This window comes from Lithobates pipiens, unplaced genomic scaffold (assembly GCF_037356315.1).
Source record: "Lithobates pipiens isolate NorthernLeopardFrog02 unplaced genomic scaffold, aLitPip1_a1.2 Scaffold_17, whole genome shotgun sequence".
NCBI classification, from domain to species: domain Eukaryota; kingdom Metazoa; phylum Chordata; class Amphibia; order Anura; family Ranidae; genus Lithobates; species Lithobates pipiens.
In genome coordinates this window covers 8,166,849-8,185,273 of record NW_027507755.1, presented here as the reverse complement: position 1 = coordinate 8,185,273, position 18,425 = coordinate 8,166,849, and the positions used below count along the sequence as shown (strand labels likewise).

At 40.0% G+C, this 18,425-nt stretch overlaps 1 protein-coding gene across 1 annotated transcript in view; it reads left to right on the top strand.

Moving 5' to 3' along the window:
• LOC143986572 (ferroxidase HEPHL1-like) overlaps positions 1-18,425 on the top strand; it is a 126,826-nt gene that overhangs the window by 73,417 nt on the left and 34,984 nt on the right. The window contains exons 7-10 of the mRNA XM_077484972.1: positions 4,903-5,042; positions 7,513-7,644; positions 8,681-8,895; positions 10,042-10,186. Coding sequence (XP_077341098.1) covers positions 4,903-5,042; positions 7,513-7,644; positions 8,681-8,895; positions 10,042-10,186 — 632 coding nt within the window. The remainder of the gene's footprint in view (positions 1-4,902; positions 5,043-7,512; positions 7,645-8,680; positions 8,896-10,041; positions 10,187-18,425) is intronic.

The following is an 18,425-nucleotide window of genomic DNA, read 5'->3' as shown; positions in this document are numbered from 1 at the left end:
AGAAGGTGACTTTCGTGATCATATAAATTTCTTTAGTGACTTCCGTGCTTGTTTCCCCTTTTGGGTCCCCACTCACCAGATCCACGTACCCCCTAGGGGGTTGCAAGCATATAGGTTCTGCTCAGCTGTGCGCTGTTGAGGGTTCCACCAGCCAGCTATAACCTCCACACTCTGCCACAGGATTTAGTTCTTCGTGCAGGAAAAAGGTCTTTGCCAGGTGCGATAATTCCTCAGAAAGGAGAAAAACCAGCTCTCATGGTATAGTATGTCAGATACCCAGGAAACAGGCTATTTTTCAGGGCAAACCTTTTACCACAGATACTCTTTGAGTCTTTTTGAGGTTTGTTAAGTGGTATTAAAAAATCAAAAAAACCCACCATAAAGAGTAAAAAATATATATATTACTTTATTACAAAGTTACAAAAAAATACAAAAAAATATATTGTATAAAAAGTGTGTCACACATCAAAAAAAATAAAAATAAAATAAGATAACAGTACCACACACTTCAGCCAATGGGGGACATGACACATATGCCTAAGGGCAAGGTAGAGAATAAGTCCCTATTAGGCAGATATTAAAAGAGAGGGGCTAGTGTTAACACCTCACTGGAGCCCCAGTAAAGGTGTGCATAGATGGAGACTAGCCCTCCTGCTCTCTATGTGCACTGTATCCCCAAAAAAACTTGCTTAATACAAAGCACCAGTGTAGGTAAAGTATACATATAAATAAAAAAATATAAAATTAAAATTAAAAGCAAAACCAGTAAGGGTCAATATGAGGATGTGAGAAAGCCCCAATATCCAACGAGCCTTAGTACTGGTTAGACAAAGTAACCGGCTTTCAGAAAACCTCGCGGGCAAGCGGTGTGCGTTCCAGCTGCGCCTCAGTGGGTAAGACAAGCCGGAAGTGACGTAATGTGCGCGGTCCATTATGTGTCATTATTTGTCACTTACCTGACACAGGAGCCAGCAAAGTCACCGCTGTCCCCTGTAGTTCCAAGCGTCCATCTTCTTGGTGGGTCTCCGTGGGTCTCGCTGCTCCGGCGAATCCTGTGATTCGCCGGAGCAGCGATGATGTCACGGGAGCCGACACTCGCGGCATATCGCCGCGATCTGTGGCTTACCCAGTTCTCCTGCGCGCCGCTGTCTACGGCTGTCTTCAGGTAAATATCTCTTAAACCGTATAGGTTTAGGAAATATTTCTTGGACCTACAGGTAAGCATTAATCTGGGCTTACCTGTAGGTCAAAGTGGTTTGTAAGGGTTTACAACCACTTTAATGGTGTGGCTGTGATTTGTGTTTTTTTACCAGAGATATCTAATGTGCCAGAGATGTTTTATTAAATATTCTCGGTATATACACAGCTCAGGACTGAAGACACGTAGCTGGACACTGATCCCTTGATGACAGCTCTGAAACAATAGAACAATATGGAAATGTAGTGATGTCATGGTCAGGGGTCAGGCTCAGAGACCGGTAGCTGGACAAGTACACAAGCAGGTCACCCTGGCAGATGACATAGGCTCACCCAAGGTGTGGGGTCCAAGCACTAACTGGTATTCACTTCACTTCATTCCTGATGGTAGAGATGTGTTTTGCTGCATGTTAGTACCAGGTTGTGGTCCTTCCTTGCCCCACCAGGAAGGGAGCAAGATGGGGTCCAGTAGCTGATAAGCAGGTTGGGATCAAGCAGAAGCGCAGTCAGTAAACACGCCAAAGGTCGGTAACAAGTGGTTGCAGGTTTGGATCAAGCTGAAGCGTAGTGATGAACAAGCTAAAGGTTGGTAATGAGTGGTAGTGGAGATAAGAATGCTTCAGGTACGCAAATGAGTGAGATGTTTTAAAAGTATGCATATCCTTTAAGCCCAACCGGACTTGGTAAGCATTTAAGCATGAGCGTCAACATGACTGTAATGCTGCGTACACACGGACGGTTTTTCCGTTGGACATTTTTCTGACGGAGTTCCACTGTCTAGAACGTGGTGACGTACAACACGTATGACTGGACTAGAAAAAGGAAGTTCAATAGCCAAAAGCCGCCATCTCGTACTTGCTTCAGAGCATGCGTCGTTTTTGGTCCGTCAAACATGTTCTATTTCTAGGTCCGTCAGAATTAAAAAAAAAAAAGTCACATGAGGCATACACACGATCGGAATATCCGATGAAAAGATTCCGTCTGACTTTTTCTGCCGGAAAGTCTGACCGTGTGTACACAGCATAAGACATTTAGCATTTTCTGAGGGAATATCAGCAAAAGCAATGGATATTACTTTCAGTACAGGTTTTCTTATTTATTACAGATTTTATATAGCTTCCTGTAGAACCCACTGCTTCAAGCTGCAACAATCTCTCTTTTTTTGTCTTTTAATACATTCGTATTGTTGCTAAAAAATATGACATATAACATCAGAAAATCTATTTGTTATCGTTGAATCTACTTAAAGCTAACTACCAAAAAGGAAACATTTTTGCATATCGTCATGTCATACAGCAACTGCCAACACAAAAAATTATTCAATTGCACTATAATGCAGTATTTGCTATCAGAGCCATCATTCTCCAACCTATTAAAAGGGAGGGGGAGAAAAAAAAAAAAGGGGAGGGGGGGCAGGGGGCAAGAGATGTCCAATGAGCCAACCCAACCACGCTCCCAAGTAAACTCATTAATATATGTCTGTATTATGCATATGTCTAGTACCTCAAAATGTCTGACCCAGTAGGTCCAACAGATATAACTATTCATGAAAAGTTGCCAATGTCTCTTACCTCATAAAGGGCAAGAATATAGGGGATTCAATAGACACTGCACTCCTGGGGTCCAAACCTTCCTGAACTTAAAATGTTTTTTATTAGCGAAAGCTACCAACATAATATAATTCACTTCTACCACCCATTCCCGTATTGTTGGTATAACTGCCAATTTACGATATCTAGGTATCAAAGCTCTACCTGTCATCAGTAAAAATCGAAAAATCCTGAGATCAGGGATAGATGGGCAACCTCCGGGGTCTATGGCTAGATCTTCCCAGTAATCAAGTGACTTTGGCAAAATATGGCAGACCAGTATGGTTTTATTGCCGGGCAAGACCACCACATGTGTAGATGTGTACCACTAGGCCCACCACATCTCCAACATTGGTCTGGTATGGCCAGATTGATTTTATTTAATAGGGCCAGACAAAAATACCATCTGGTTAAAATGTTATAATTTCTCTCTTGTGTATAGGAGGATAAAGTTGATTTAAATGTAAGATAAAAAACTTTATCCCATTCTGCAGGAGCCAATCCATGGCCTAATTCTTGCTCCCAGTCCCAGATAGAAAAAGGCCGATAAGGGAATGCATGAGATAGGAGAATTCCATATATTTTAGAAAGGGCATGTGTACATTTTTGGTCAGATAGACGCAGCTTCACAAAATCATGTCCCTACAAAGCCACTCCTTGCCCAGTCTATCATAAAAATGGCGTAGTTGGAAGTATTGAAGCTAATCTCCTATTCCTATGCAAAATAAAGAGCTAAGCTTGCTGAGGGGTTTCAGGCCCTTCGAAGCCATGCAATCCACCGCTACTGATGCATTTCATCCTGTTACAGGCTTTACTGTAGAGATTATCTCTGATTATGGCTGTAAGGATGAAGTTGTCAGGGAGTGGACTTACTGCGTGAGTTGCATGGCTGAATAAACCATTGGAACTTTGTGATGCTATAAGTGTGCAGTTTCCTTTTCTTGGCAAAGTATTTATAGAGCACTGGCTTCCTATCAGTCCCTGCTTACAATCTAAGATGTCTATTTTACATTCATATATACTGTACAAATATCAGGGCTAATTTAGATAGGAGCCAATTAACCTACCGGCATATCTTTGGAGTGTGGATGGTAAACCCATACAAACTTCATGCAGTATCCTGGCCAAGATTTAAACCGAGGACCCCAGCGCTGCAAGAAAGAAGTGCTAACCACTAAGCCATTGTGCTTCTCCTTTAAAGGCCCTGGATAATTACTATATATATATATATATATATATATAAATGCTGGGTCTAATTAATTTAATTGGTATATATATATATATATATATATATATATATATATATATATATATATATATATATATATATATATATATATTCATATATATATATATATATATATTCATATATATATATATATATATATATATATATATATATATATATATATATATATATATATATATAAATAAATATATATATATATTCATATATATATATATATATATATATATATATATATATATATATATATATAAATAAATATATATATATATTCATATATATATATATATATATATATATATATATATATATATATATATACCAATTAAATTAATTAGACCCAGCATTTTTAGTAATTTACTCAAAGTTAGTCAGATATATCCTCTCCCCTTGTCTGCAATACAATTAACAACCTGCTGTGGTACTGATGGGTATGGTTGTTACTCAGCTCTGCCAGGCAGGACACTGGATCGGGAGAGCAGGAATCTGTATTTACTGCTGCAAGTAATTTTTTTGATTGTAAAAAACATAGTACAGAACTGCTGCTCCCAATATATCGGAAAATCTACATTGAAAAGGTTCTACCTGCATCTGCTCAAGTCCACCTTAAATCTATCCTTTTATGATGTCACTTTTCTAGGCTTTCGACCCCTCCCATGAGGATAGGTGATGAGCCTCTAAGCAGGGTAATAAGTGACAGTACAAGAATGCAATATTAAGGAAGAATGCTAAGCAAAATACTTTAATTGTAGTTAGGGAAATGGAAACAATGCTAACCATAAGTATGTAGATGCTACATTCAACATATTTAGTTCTGCTTTAAATATGCAATTTTCATGTGTCCATTTTTTTTGTTTCCTTTTCTTTTAGTGATTCTGCAATCTACTTTACAAAGAGCTCGGAACGGATTGGGGGGACTTACTGGAAAGTCCAATACACTGAGTATACAGATGAATCATTTAGTGTTAAAAAGACACTCACAGAAGATGAAGTACATCTTGGAATACTGGGTATCCAATGGCTTTCCAATGAATGTTTCACCTATGTTTATTTATCATACAGTAAATGGACGTGACCTGACACACACTATATGAAACGCATGGTGGACTCCATCCCTGATTTAGTAGATAAAAGGGAGGAATTTTGTGGGACTTTAAATGAGGGTACGCCATGTTAAGAGAAAGTGACAACATAAAAATGAAAATACAGTACATGATTTATTTATTACAATCTAGAATACATATCAGATATTTTGTATCAAATATATAGGTAGTCACCAGACTTACACTAAATATGCACCTCATAGCATGCAATACAAATGAAAAGTAGACGTGGTAAATATACATGGTATAATAAATCGATTGAAAGACAAATGTAATAAAAACAAGTAACTGTTGGCATCTAGTGGCGCTCTACGCGTTTCCTAGCGTTACAGCCATTCATCAGTGGAGTTATGAAGTAATATAATAGGAAAGAAAGAACTGGGATTAATGATAGTATCCTTAGAATAAAGGGGGACAGGGGAATTATATCCCAACAAGGTGGAGATGGATTTGGATACTTACTAACAACCTCAAAGCCAAGTCCGGTATCAGCCAAGGAAGACGGGGGTAAGAGGCACGGTGTCTCCCCATGAGAGTATATAGTAGCCTTGGAGCAGCTGGTGGTTCATTTGCTTGATTCAGTCACATGGAAGTACATCCTGATCCCACACACAGGTTATCCTCTTTGCTGGGAGATCAGCCATCCCCTTTGGTATGTTTTTAATTTTTTGTTATGCATTTCTCCCCTTACTTGGTTTTATTTCACATACACTCCTTCGTGTAGTCCCTTTTGTGGGAACACATAGACATTTTTGCCCCTTTACTTTTACACCTTTACACATTTAACTAATCCCTTTTTTGACACATTTTTCTAGGAACACCATGCACTTTTAGTGTACACATAGTCTATTGGATCATGCTGTGACCACTATGCTGGGCTCCGGGCACTTTTCTCCATCCTTGGAGGGTTCCCCCATTTCAACATCATGCCTCTTACCCGCGTCTTCCTTGGCTGATACCGGACTTTGCTTTGAGGTTGTTAGTAAGTATCCCAATCCATCTCCACTTTGTTGAGATATAATTCCCCTGTCCCCCCTTATCCTAAGGGTACTATCACGAATCCCTGTTCTTTCTTTCCTAGTATATTACTTCATAACACTCCTGATGAATGGCTGTAATGCCAGGAAACGCGTAGAGTGCCACTAGATGCCAACAGTTACTTGTTTTTATTACATTTGTCTTTATTATACCATGTATATTTGCCATGTCTACTTTGCATTTGTATTGCATGCTATGAGCAGCATATTTGGTGTAAGTCTGGTGACTACCTATATATTTGATACAAAATATCTGATATGTATTCTAGATTGTAATAAATAAATCATGTACTGTACTTTCATTTTTATGTTGTCACTTTCTCTTAACATGGCGTACCCTCATTTAAAGTCCCACAAAATTCCTCCCTTTTATCTGTTTATTTATCATTGGTGGCACCAACACCAAGTGACCTTTACCCAATTAAAGATCGCAAGCTCTGCTGTAAGGTTGGGTTTCCTAAAACAGTAATAAAACCCAAAAACTTAATTAAAAACCAAAAACCAAAATTTATTATATTGCAACTTACCAATTGTTAGATGGCTGTATTGCTGCGTACACACGGTCAGACAAAAAGTCAGATGGGAGCTTTTCATCATATATTCCGACCGTGTGTATGCCCCATCGGACTTTTCCCGTCGAAAGTGCAGACGGACTTAGATAGAAAATATGTTCTATATTTTTCCGACAGAACAAATTCCTATCGGGAAAACTGATGGGCACTGTTAACAGCATTAATGAGCACTGATAGGCGGCACTGATAGGTGGCACTGATGGCCATTGATAAGCGGAATTGATGAGCATTTATAGGTGGCATTGATAGACGGCATTGATGAGCACTGATAGGCATTGATATGCAGCACTGATGAGCATTTATAGGCGGCACTGATAGGCAGCACTGATGGTCAATAATGAGCACTGATGGGCGGCACTGATGGGTACAGATAGGTGGCACTGATATCTTAGTATCTCAAATAGATAGATAGATCTTAGGCATATGGCCGGCATTGATGAGCATTTATAGGCGGCACTGATGGACACAGATAGGTAGCACTAATGGGCACTGATGGGCACTGATAGGCGGCATTGATGAGCACTGGTAGGCGGCACTGATGGGCATTGATAAGCGTAATTTATGAGCATTTATAGGAGGCATAGATGAGCACTGATGGGCAGTACTGATGGGTACTAATAGAAGGCACTGATATCTCAGTATCTCAGATAGATAGATCTTAAGCATCTCAGATAGCGTCTCACCGCACATCTACTGTATCTGATGTTTACTTTTATAGTCCCATGTGTATAAAATCGAAAATGTATTGTTTTCCTCACTTTATTTTAGGTCCAGTGATTAAGGCTGAAGTTGGAGATACAATTGTTGTTGTTTTTAACAATATGGCTGACCAGAACTACAGCATCATGGCCCATGGTGTGTCTTTTGGTAAAGACTCAGAAGGTGCTCCATATGAGGACGGTAAGCTATTATATTATTGTTTTATGAAACCTACTACACAAAAATGGAACTCATGAATGGAATCATGACTCAGTATAGTTATGGTGAGAGGACCAATAGGAACCAATAAACTTTTCACCAGAAATACTGTAAAATACAGCAAAACCTTAAAACAAAACAAACTTTATTACCACATCCAAAAGCGAAATCACTCCTCCCTGGTGTCAGGAAATTCAGAGGAGAGAATTTTACATACGGGTCCCCAAGACACCTACTGTAAGACACCAGAGGATTTTACCCACCAATATTGATTCATAAAAATAAAATACAGTTTGATTAGATTGACGCTGAAAGGGGCAGCATCCTTTTTAAAATTCCAGAACTTCCGAGATCAATTTTCCTGTTGTTGAAGATTCTCAGCAGACATTTAAAGGGGAACTCCACAAACTATCTTTGGCATTGTTCCGTCTCCGTACAGTTCTACAAAAATTGTAGTACTACTGTTAGTTCAGTGCTTCTGCGCACTCTCCACTACCTGTCACTGCTATATACTGAATAAGTAATTATTATACAGGATTTATGTAGCACTAAACGAAACAAACTTCATGAATCCATGCTGATTACTGCTAATGATACCGTTCTCATTACAAAAATCTTGTATATATATCCCCTCCAAGAGTTTACATACTATTGATGTTAGGCTAACTGGTCTGTAATTCCCAGGGATGTATTTTGGGCCCTTTTTAAATATTGGTACTACATTGGCTTTTCTCCAATCAGCTGGTACCATTCAAGTCAGTAGACTGTCAGTAAAAATTAGGAACAATAGTCTGTCAATTACTTAACTGAGTTCCCTAAGTACCCTCGGGTGCAAGCCATCTGGTCCCGGTGATTTATTAATATCATATTACAATATATTAGTAATATTACTGATGCACTCTGCACCCAGTTTTCCTCAGCATAGAGGATCATATAATTCATGAAGCTCTCCTTCAATGGTGTGACAACTGGTAAAGCTAAAGTGAAGGTTCTTATTTGAATTTTTTTTCTTTGGAAGGGAGCAATAAGAAGGGAGGATCCCATGTTGGACCTGGGGAGACATTCACATACACCTGGAAAGTGCTAGAAGAAAATGGACCAACAAACATCGATCCAAACTGCCTGACTTACCTGTACTACTCTGCAGTTAACCCAGCCAAGGACACTAACTCTGGACTGGTGGGACCTCTGCTGGTTTGTAAGAAAGGCTCTCTTCGTCCTGACAATACACAGGTATTGAGAATGAGGGTGCTAATGCTGTCTGGGGGTTTAAAGCAAATTTTAAATAAATATATATGATGGCTGCAACTGGGGTCACGTCCTTGACCAAGCTGAAGTATTTAATTGCGGTGGTGGTTGAGGACCTGTCTGTGATGTCTGATAAAGCTGCTTTGAGCAGCAGAATGGCTATACAGGGCTACATTTTTTGATAGACAGGATACTCTATATTAGCCTTTCTCAAACTTTTCAGCACAGAGGAACCCTCAAAATAGTTCTCCGGTCTCGGGGAACCCCTGCTAACAATTGGAAATCTACAACTCATGATACATTAGTGTGATGGTCAGTGGGAAGAATGGTCCTGAACACTTGTGGTCATTGGGAAGAATTACCTCCTTACAGATAGTTAAAAAGATCAGTGGTGTCGGTGTGAACTTATCCAAGAGGCAGAAATGGCCCAATGCTGAAGGAACCCCTAGCAACCTCTGGAGGAACCCTAGGTTTCCACAGAATCCTGGTTGAGAATTACTGTTCCAAATAGATATATTAAAACTTGCCAGGTTACACATAGTGGAGAGGTGATATCGTAAGTTTGTCCTGGTCTGGTACAATGTGAGTGCAGGCCAGTAGCGGAAACGGGAGGGGAGACAATGTTGCTTTGGGCACAGTTCAAGCCAACCATGCCTAGGGTGGGTTTGCCCTTATAGTGCAAGTTGATACACAGTCTTCTTGCTCTCCCTAGATAATTAATAACGTTTTAGATGCTTTATACTGCCCTGCCTGTTCAGAACCAATCAGAATTTGATCCTGTTGGTAGTCGTCAACCTCTGCATAGCTGCATATGTGTGGACACATTGGACATTAAGAAATATTTTCATCAGCTTACAAAGAGGCAGGCAACCTATTAGCTAATGCATGTATGGGCTGGCAGGATGAAATTACCGTTGTCTTCTGGCAAGCCATGCAGTGTAAAGCTACTAAAGTATGCTTCAGAAGTTTTGTCTTCATATATTTGGTGAAGTAGGGGAAGGGTCATATGGAGCTTAGTACTTTAAAAGTGCACTTATCCTTGAAGCCTGGATTATGTAAACTAGCAGTTAAATATACCTATGTATACATGCAATCTATACTTGTTAATTACACATGGATTCTTTCTTCAAGGTACAGATAAATAAAGAGCTTTATTTGCTGTTTGCAATCTTTGATGAGAACCTCAGTTGGTATTTGGAAGAAAACATTGCCATGATTTCAGCAGACCCGACAATCATTGAAAATGAAGATTTTCAGGAATCAAACAAAATGAACGGTAAGGTACTTAATGGAGGGGGGTTGGTTACAAACCAGTAAGAAAAAATATGTTTTTTTCCGGAAAGTGTGTTGATCTACCACCTGTGCTATCGGTACATATACAAGAGGGGGTCTCTAGCGCAGACGGTCTAACATTTATTTATTTTTTATATTTTTAACTGCCCTGTTGGGGGGCTTTGGTGAAATATCAGTGTTCTCAACAGACACCTAATGTCTTACATTTAAGACTGAGAAAGAGACTAAGGACAGGATGGAGGTGCAGATGCTAGAACTGATCCCCCTGCAGTGCAGCCAGAGAGAGGGAGAGGAGGAGAAGTTGGCAGCGCTGCAGGGGGAGGAACAAGAGGATTGGTATCTGCAATACAGCAGTACAGCTGGTCTTCCTGCTTGATAGGTGCCCTGCAAGAGGGATGCGGGATGCCGGATGCATGGATTCCAATCGGGTTTTGTTTTATTTTTTGAAGCATGTGATTAGAGCCTGAGGCTCTAATAGGCTTAAAAAAAGGGTGGGCTCAGGGCGCAGAGCACACCCAGTTGTGTGACAATATTGAATGAATATTCGCTATTGTCACACTGATTCTCCTCCCGGCCAATCATAAAGCAGGTCCTGAAATTGGAAGTGATCCGATTTGCTTTTCTGTTGATCTGTGATCTGTTTTTGACAAGTCCCCATTCCCCACTTCTGGGAGACCGAGCCATGACCCGATCTCCTGGAAGTTCAGCCCCCCTCCTCCTTCCTTCATGGCCGGGCCACTCAGAAAGTGTAGCTTGCTTCACACATGTGCATTAGAGAACCCGGCGTGAAGGTTCCCATACCTGGAATGACAGCGGCTGCACCGAAAGTCGATCCAAAGATCGGCTGGGGTGCCAAAATCGGGGGCTCCCTGGATAGGTAGATGTCTATATCGTAAAAGTCAACAGCTACAAATCCCCAAAGTGGAACTCTGCTTTCAGCCCAAAGCCAAAAAATTTATTTATTACAGCTTACCAATCATTAGATGTGGTGGCTGCATTTGTTTTCTCTTTTAGGCTCTCGGTTTTCCCCTGATAATCTGGCCAGTAACACACCTCCTCTATTACTGTGTCTCCACTCTGGATGAAGGAGCACAGGGGACACCTTCGGACAGCAGCGTTGTCAGTCAGGGGATGTGAGTGTTAGCTGTATAGGCAGATTTAGATACACTAACAAATTGAAGCCAGCTAACACTTCATAAGCAGTCACCGTGACCTTTTTGCAGTTACCGTGACTTTCTGAGTGGTCCGGCCACAAAGGAAGGAGGAGGGGGGCTGAACTTCCAGGAGATCGGGTCACGGCCCAGTCTCCCAGAAGTGAAGAATGGGGACATGTCAAAAACTGATCACAGATCAACAGAAAAACAAATCGGATCACCTCTAATTTCAGAACCCGCTTCCTGATTGGAATATAGGTTTTACATTGTAAGCACCCCTGCCAGTTGCAAATTGTTTGTCTCAACTATGTACCTGCTACATGTGCAGGACAGATTGTTCTATTGAAAAACAACAGATTTACTGGCCAAATCAACAGGTGAAAATAAAAGGAAGAAAATCTAAAAAAAGAAAACGAATACAGTCACCACAATAAAATAATTGGTAAACCGCTAAGATCTACAGGACTGTCACCCTTTAGCTCCTCCTCCTGTGTAGGGCTCTATAGCGAGCGCCTGATCACTTCTGTTGTTGTTGTTTTTTTGCTATTGGGTGTAATACTGCTTTAAATGCAGGATCAATTTTGGGAACCATAAAATTTCTTTATACTCGACTGCTTTCAAATAAAACAAACTTAAATATAAAGAGTTGTGATAAACATGGATTTGAGAATGTATTTCTACATAGGAATTACACCTGGAGGTTACCAATCTTCATGAGATCCTCCTGTACTTCTCTAAACCCTGAGATGGAATTGTGTCGCCCTCTGCTGGAAACTTTCTGCACTACAATAAATTAAACCTGAATTGTTATATATGGCCCATACTCTTTATTTAAAGAAAATTATTTGGTTACAACTTCTGACCTTCTTCTAAAAATGCTGCTTGTCTCCGGAATAACAGTGCAGACCAGGAGAATCGGAGTGAAGTCATCACACTAAATTATATACTTGTTTCAAGTCCGTGATTCCATTCTTCTGTTTCAATGCTTCAATGTTGAACGTGCATTCATCAATAAACATTTTATTAAAGCTGCACTTTTGGTAGCTAAGTTGACTGATTATATATATAGGGAGTTGTTTTATCCACTAATATTTTTTTATTTCTGTGCATGCAGTCCTGTGATTTACACAGCTTTGTTCCGCAGCACCGCCTTGTCTGGCAAGGAAGGGGACATAATCTTTCCCCGCTAAGGGTTCACTTGCATGTCTCCTCTCCACCCCAACCATGTGAGTGAACCGTGAATAGAGCAGAAGCTTACTGCTGAGCTCAGCTCTCTGGCGCTCTGCTCTCTCCTCTTATCAGCATGCTCTTAGCACTTCAGCTTGTACTGCTTCTCCCTGCCTCTCTCTAGGAGTAAAGACTGTACAGGGACTGAAGGCAGCTGATACCAAGTCAAATTCATATACTTAGACCTTTTGCCTATAAAATAACAAATGTAATGATTATAGAGCTGCAATAATTTGTGTGCCTTTATATCTCCTTATAGATCAGCTTTATAGTGTCTGAAATAGATCAAAACAATTATTGATCTCTTGCAACAAATCAGATCATCCTTTTTCTTTCGATGACAGTTCACAAAATGAGAAGCTCCTGAGATGGGTCACATATAAAGCAGTAAGAGGTCTACATATAAAGCAGACCCCCGGGAATGTATTCTGGATGATATAGTCTGGTCCTGAGGACCCATCAGACTCCAGTGATGTGTTCTGGATGATAGTCTGGTCCTGGGGACCCATTAGACTCCAGTGATGTGTTCTGGATGATAAAGAAATAAAAATGGAAAAATAAGATTGCGCTATGGACAAATTATACAAAGCCTATTAGCTCCTTGGGGAAAAAATTGTGAAAAAATAATAAAAATAAACAAACTCAAAAGGTTAGAGCTGCCTGTGCTTAGAACCTGCTCCTTAAGATACAGGAGTAGGCGGAAAGTATACAATATAAGAGATATAAGCTTTGGCGCTAAAACCTTACCTAACGTGCACCTTGGTGCTAAAGAATTAAATGTGCAGTAATCTAATCAATATTATTAATAGGCGGCCTTAAAAATAAAATAAATAAATAATGTGAACTAATGTGAAATATTAGTGGTATCTACCAAATACCATATGTATACCCCTGATAAATACGTGTTAATATAAATAAATAAATGACGGTTAAAATGAAGATAAAAATATGCCCGTTGGCGTGCAACTCAAAAGTGCACATGTGCTATAAAAAGTGAAAATCATACAAAAATATAGAAATAAAAATTAATGCATATGTGCTACATGTGAAGGATCATATACAAACCACAAGCATCAATAATAAAAAACCATAAACTGTGTTCTATATTGTAAGTCCCAAGAGTGATAGTCCAAAATGATCGTAAAAATAACAAGAAAAAATATGTCAAAAGGAATTCTTTCAATGCCCAAACAAATTTTTTAGAATCGCATCACTCAAATTGCTGGAAAAACGCATAAGATCTCTTCAAGTAACAAAGGATAGAGTAAGGTGACTAGTGCAGAAAAGGTTAGGAACATTCCTCTCCGGTGCGCCACTCAGTGTCAGGAGAATGATTGCGCTCACCAGACAAAGAACCCTCAAAGGGTTAGCCGAGCAGTCACAGTATGAGCCACTGTGCAGCTTTCCTTGGACTCTGTTCCTGCTGTGCTGGGGGAATGTTCGCCCTTTTACTTCCACAAATAGTCCGTTTAACAAGTGCATAGGAGAGGAAACAGAAATACATCCATAGTGCAACACTATTTTTTAAACGGTTTATTTGTTTAAAATCCAAATTACTCACAATCTCCAAAGAAACAATTCGCCTTTCAAATAGCTGCGTCGGCGTTGTTATCTGTATGCCAGTGTAAGGTGCACGTCCTAGGCCACGCCCTGCGCGTTTCGTCAGTACGACGTCATCTGGAGCGGATATAGAACACAGTTTATGGTTTTTTATTATTGATGCTTGTGGTTTGTATATGATCCTTCACATGTAGCACATATGCATTAATTTTTATTTCTATATTTTTGTATGATTTTCACTTTTTATAGCACATGTGCACTTTTGAGTTGCACGCCAACGGGCATATTTTTATCTTCATTTTAACCGTCATTTATTTATTTATATTAACACGTATTTATCAGGGGTATACATATGGTATTTGGTAGATACCACTAATATTTCACATTAGTTCACATTATTTATTTATTTTATTTTTAAGGCCGCCTATTAATAATATTGATTAGATTACTGCACATTTAATTTTTTAGCACCAAGGTGCACGTTAGGTAAGGTTTTAGCGCCAAAGCTTATATCTCTTATATTGTTCTGGATGATAGTCTGGTCCTGAGGACCCATCAGACTCCATTGATGTGTTCTGGATGATAGTCTAGTCCTGAGGACCCATTAGACTCCAGTGATGTGTTCTGGATGATAGTCTGGTCCTGAGGACCCATTAGACTCCAGTGATGTGTTCTGGATGATAGTCTGGTCCTGAGGACCCATCAGACCCCTTTGATGTGTTCTGGATTATAGTCTGGTCCTGAGGACCCATTAGACTCCAGTGATGTGTTCTGGATGATATAGTCTGATCCTGAGGACCCATTATACTCCAGTGATGTGTTATAGCTGATAGTCTGTTCCTGAGGACCCATCAGACCCCATTGATGTGTTCTGGATGATAGTCTGGTCCTGAGGACCCATTAGACTCCAGTGATGTGTTCTGGATGATAGTCTGGTCCTGAGGACCCATCAGACTCCATTGATGTGTTCTGGATGATAGTCTAGTCCTGAGGACCCATTAGACTCCAGTGATGTGTTCTGGATGATAGTTTGGTCCTGAGGACCCATTAGACTCCAGTGATGTGTTCTGGATGATAGTCTGGTCCTGAGGACCCATCAGACCCCATTGATGTGTTCTGGATTATAGTCTGGTCCTGAGGACCCATTAGACTCCAGTGATGTGTTCTGGATGATATGGTCTGGTCCTGAGGACCCATTAGACTCCAGTGATGTGTTCTGGATGATATAGTCTGGTCCTGAGGACTCATTAGACTCCAGTGATGTATTATGGATGATAGTCTGGTCCTGAGGACCCATTAGACTCCAGTGATGTGTTCTGGATGATAGTCTGGTCCTGAGGACCCATCAGACCCCAGTGATGTATTATGGATGATAGTCTGGTCCTGAGGACCCATTAGACTCCAGTGATGTGTTCTGGATGATATGGTCTGGTCCTGAGGACCCATTAGACTCCAGTGATGTGTTCTGCAAGGCCTCTAAATAAAGCCTGATCCTGGGGGGCCCTGGGAGAAAACGTACACTCTTTTATAAATTTCAATGATGGTAAATTTAGATTTCAGCTTATGATTGATGTAAATATTAATATATATGTCAGGGCGTGACAAAACTCGGGCGCCAGGTCGCATTTGCGACTAGAATTAGCGACCTGGCGCCTGGGGCAGCACAGCTGGGGGTATCCTGTCTCTGTGGACCCCCCCGGCGTGATCGCGTCAGGCCGCGCCGCCGGTGGCCGGTAATTGAGCCCCCGGCTTTGAGGCCTTCTGTGATCCTATGGTTCCTTCTGAAATCTGGTGCCCTCTTGTGGTGGCCGTTGGAATTACAACCAGCAAAGCTATGGAGCTATCTCCTTCCCTTTAATTAGAACCCCTAAACATTATTATATATATATATATATATATATATATATATATATATATATATATATATATAAAATTATTTTATTTTTTTTATTCTAACACCCTAGAGAGTAAAATGGTGGTCGTTGCAATACTGTCTGTCACACCATATTTGCACAGCGGACTTACAAGCGCACTTTTTTTTGGGGAATAATAATTTATTTAATTAAAAAAAATAAGACAACAGTAAAGTTAGCCCAATTTTTTTTTATATTGTGAAAGATAATGTTACGCCGAGTAAATCGATACCCAACATGTCATGCTTCAAAATTGCGCCCGCTCATGGAATGGCGACAAACTTTTACCCTTTAAAATCTCCATAGGCGACGTTTAAAAAATTCTACAGGTTGCATGTTTTGAGTTACAGAGAAGGTCTAGGGCTAGAATTATTGCTCTTACTCTACCGATCGCAGCGATACCTCACATGTGTGGTTTGAACATCGCTTTCATATATGCGTTCGCTTCTGCATGCAAGCTTGGCGGGACAGGGCGCATTTAAAAAAAATATATTTTCTTATTTTAACTTTTATTTTTTATTTTTTTTCACTGTTCTTTTAAAAAAAAATGTGTGTCACTTTTATTCCTACTACAAGGAATGTAAAAATCCCTTATAATAGAAAAAAGCATGACAAGTCCTCTTATATATGAGATCTGGGGTTAGAGAGACCTCACATCTCATATTTAAACTAAAATGCAATTTAAAAAAAAATCGTCATTTGAAAAAAATAAAACAAATAAAATTTCCATCTAAGAGCTATGGGCAATGACTTGGAGACAGGTGGGGGGCTGGGGGCTATCTTCCCCTCACTCGTCTCCATGTCAGGCCAGGGACAGGTCCAGATCGCCGTCACGGACCTGGCTCCTAACTTTTTTTAGCTGGCTCCTAGATTCCAAGCAAATTTGTCAACCCCTGATATATGTGATAATCTATATAGTTACCAGTGGGCAGTTGTAGTAATCTGAATGGGCACTCTTATAGAGAGTATGAATAGAAGGGAGGGAGTCTATTCCACATTTTCACAGCTCTTACTGTGAAGAAACCTTTCTGTATTTGGAGAGGAAATCTCTTTTCCTCCATATGTAAAGAGTGCCCCCTTGTCCTCTGTGATGACCGTAAAGTGAATAACTCAACACCAAGGTCACTATATGGGCCCCTTATATATTTGTACATGTTGATTATATCCCCCCTTAATCTCCTCTTATCAAGAGTGAATAAATTCAGTTCCTCTAATCTTTCCTCATAGCTGAGCTCCTCCATGCCTCTTATCAGTTTGGTTGCCCTTCTCTTCACTTTCTCCAGTCCCCTGATATCCTTTTTGAGAACTGGTGCCCAAAACTGAAGTGCATATTCCAGATGAGGTCTTACTAATGATTTGTACAGGGGTATAATTACATCTCTCTCTGGAGTCCAGACTTCTCCTAATACAAGAAAGGACTTTGCTTGATTTGGAAACCGCAGCTTGGCATTGCATGCTATCATTGAGCTTATGATCTACCAAGCCTGTAGACTTTACCTTACACATGAGCCGTGTGTGCGAAACTATATCGAACACTTTTGCAAAATCCAAGTATACTGCGTCCACCGCCACCCTTCTGTCCAAGCTTTTACTTACCACCTCATTAAAAGAAATCAGGTTTGTATGACAACTTCTGTCTTTCATGAATCCATGCTGTCTGTTGCTTAAAATATTTTTTATTAATCTCTCCAGTATCTTCCCAACTATAGAAGTTAAACTTACGGGTCTAAAGTTACTTGGTAAAGACTTTGTGCCCTTTTTAAATATGGGCACCACATTGGCTCTACACCAATCCAGTGGTACTACTGCCATCATCTAAAAATGAGATACAGTGGCTTTGAAATTACAGTTACTTGTGTTCTTTCCCTCACAGTTCAGAAATCTCGGGCTGTAGGGCTGTCCCATTTCCTACCTGTGATTATTGCTGGATACAGAACACATTGGGGGTTACTTACTAAAGGAAAATCAACTTTGCACTGCAAGTGCACTTGGAAGTAAAGTTGCTGTAGATTCGAGGGGTACATGCAAGGAAAATAAAAAACAGCATTTTAGCTTGCACATGATTGGATGATAAAATCAGCAGAGCTTCCACTAATTTGAGATATACCCCTTAGATTTACAGCGACTGCACTTCCAAGTGCACTTGTAGTGCAAAGTGGATTTACCTTTCATAAATAACCCCCATAAACACTAAATAAATTAAGTAATCAGGATTTTGCTGACCTGCATTTAAGGGCATTACAAACGCAAGTCAAACACAGGCAAACATCGCCCGTCAACGTGAGCTCTATGGGCTTGTGCAGCTTGCTGCTTGTAAATGCTCAGTTTTTTACCTTCATGCATTCTATACATAAAGGTAAAAAAACCT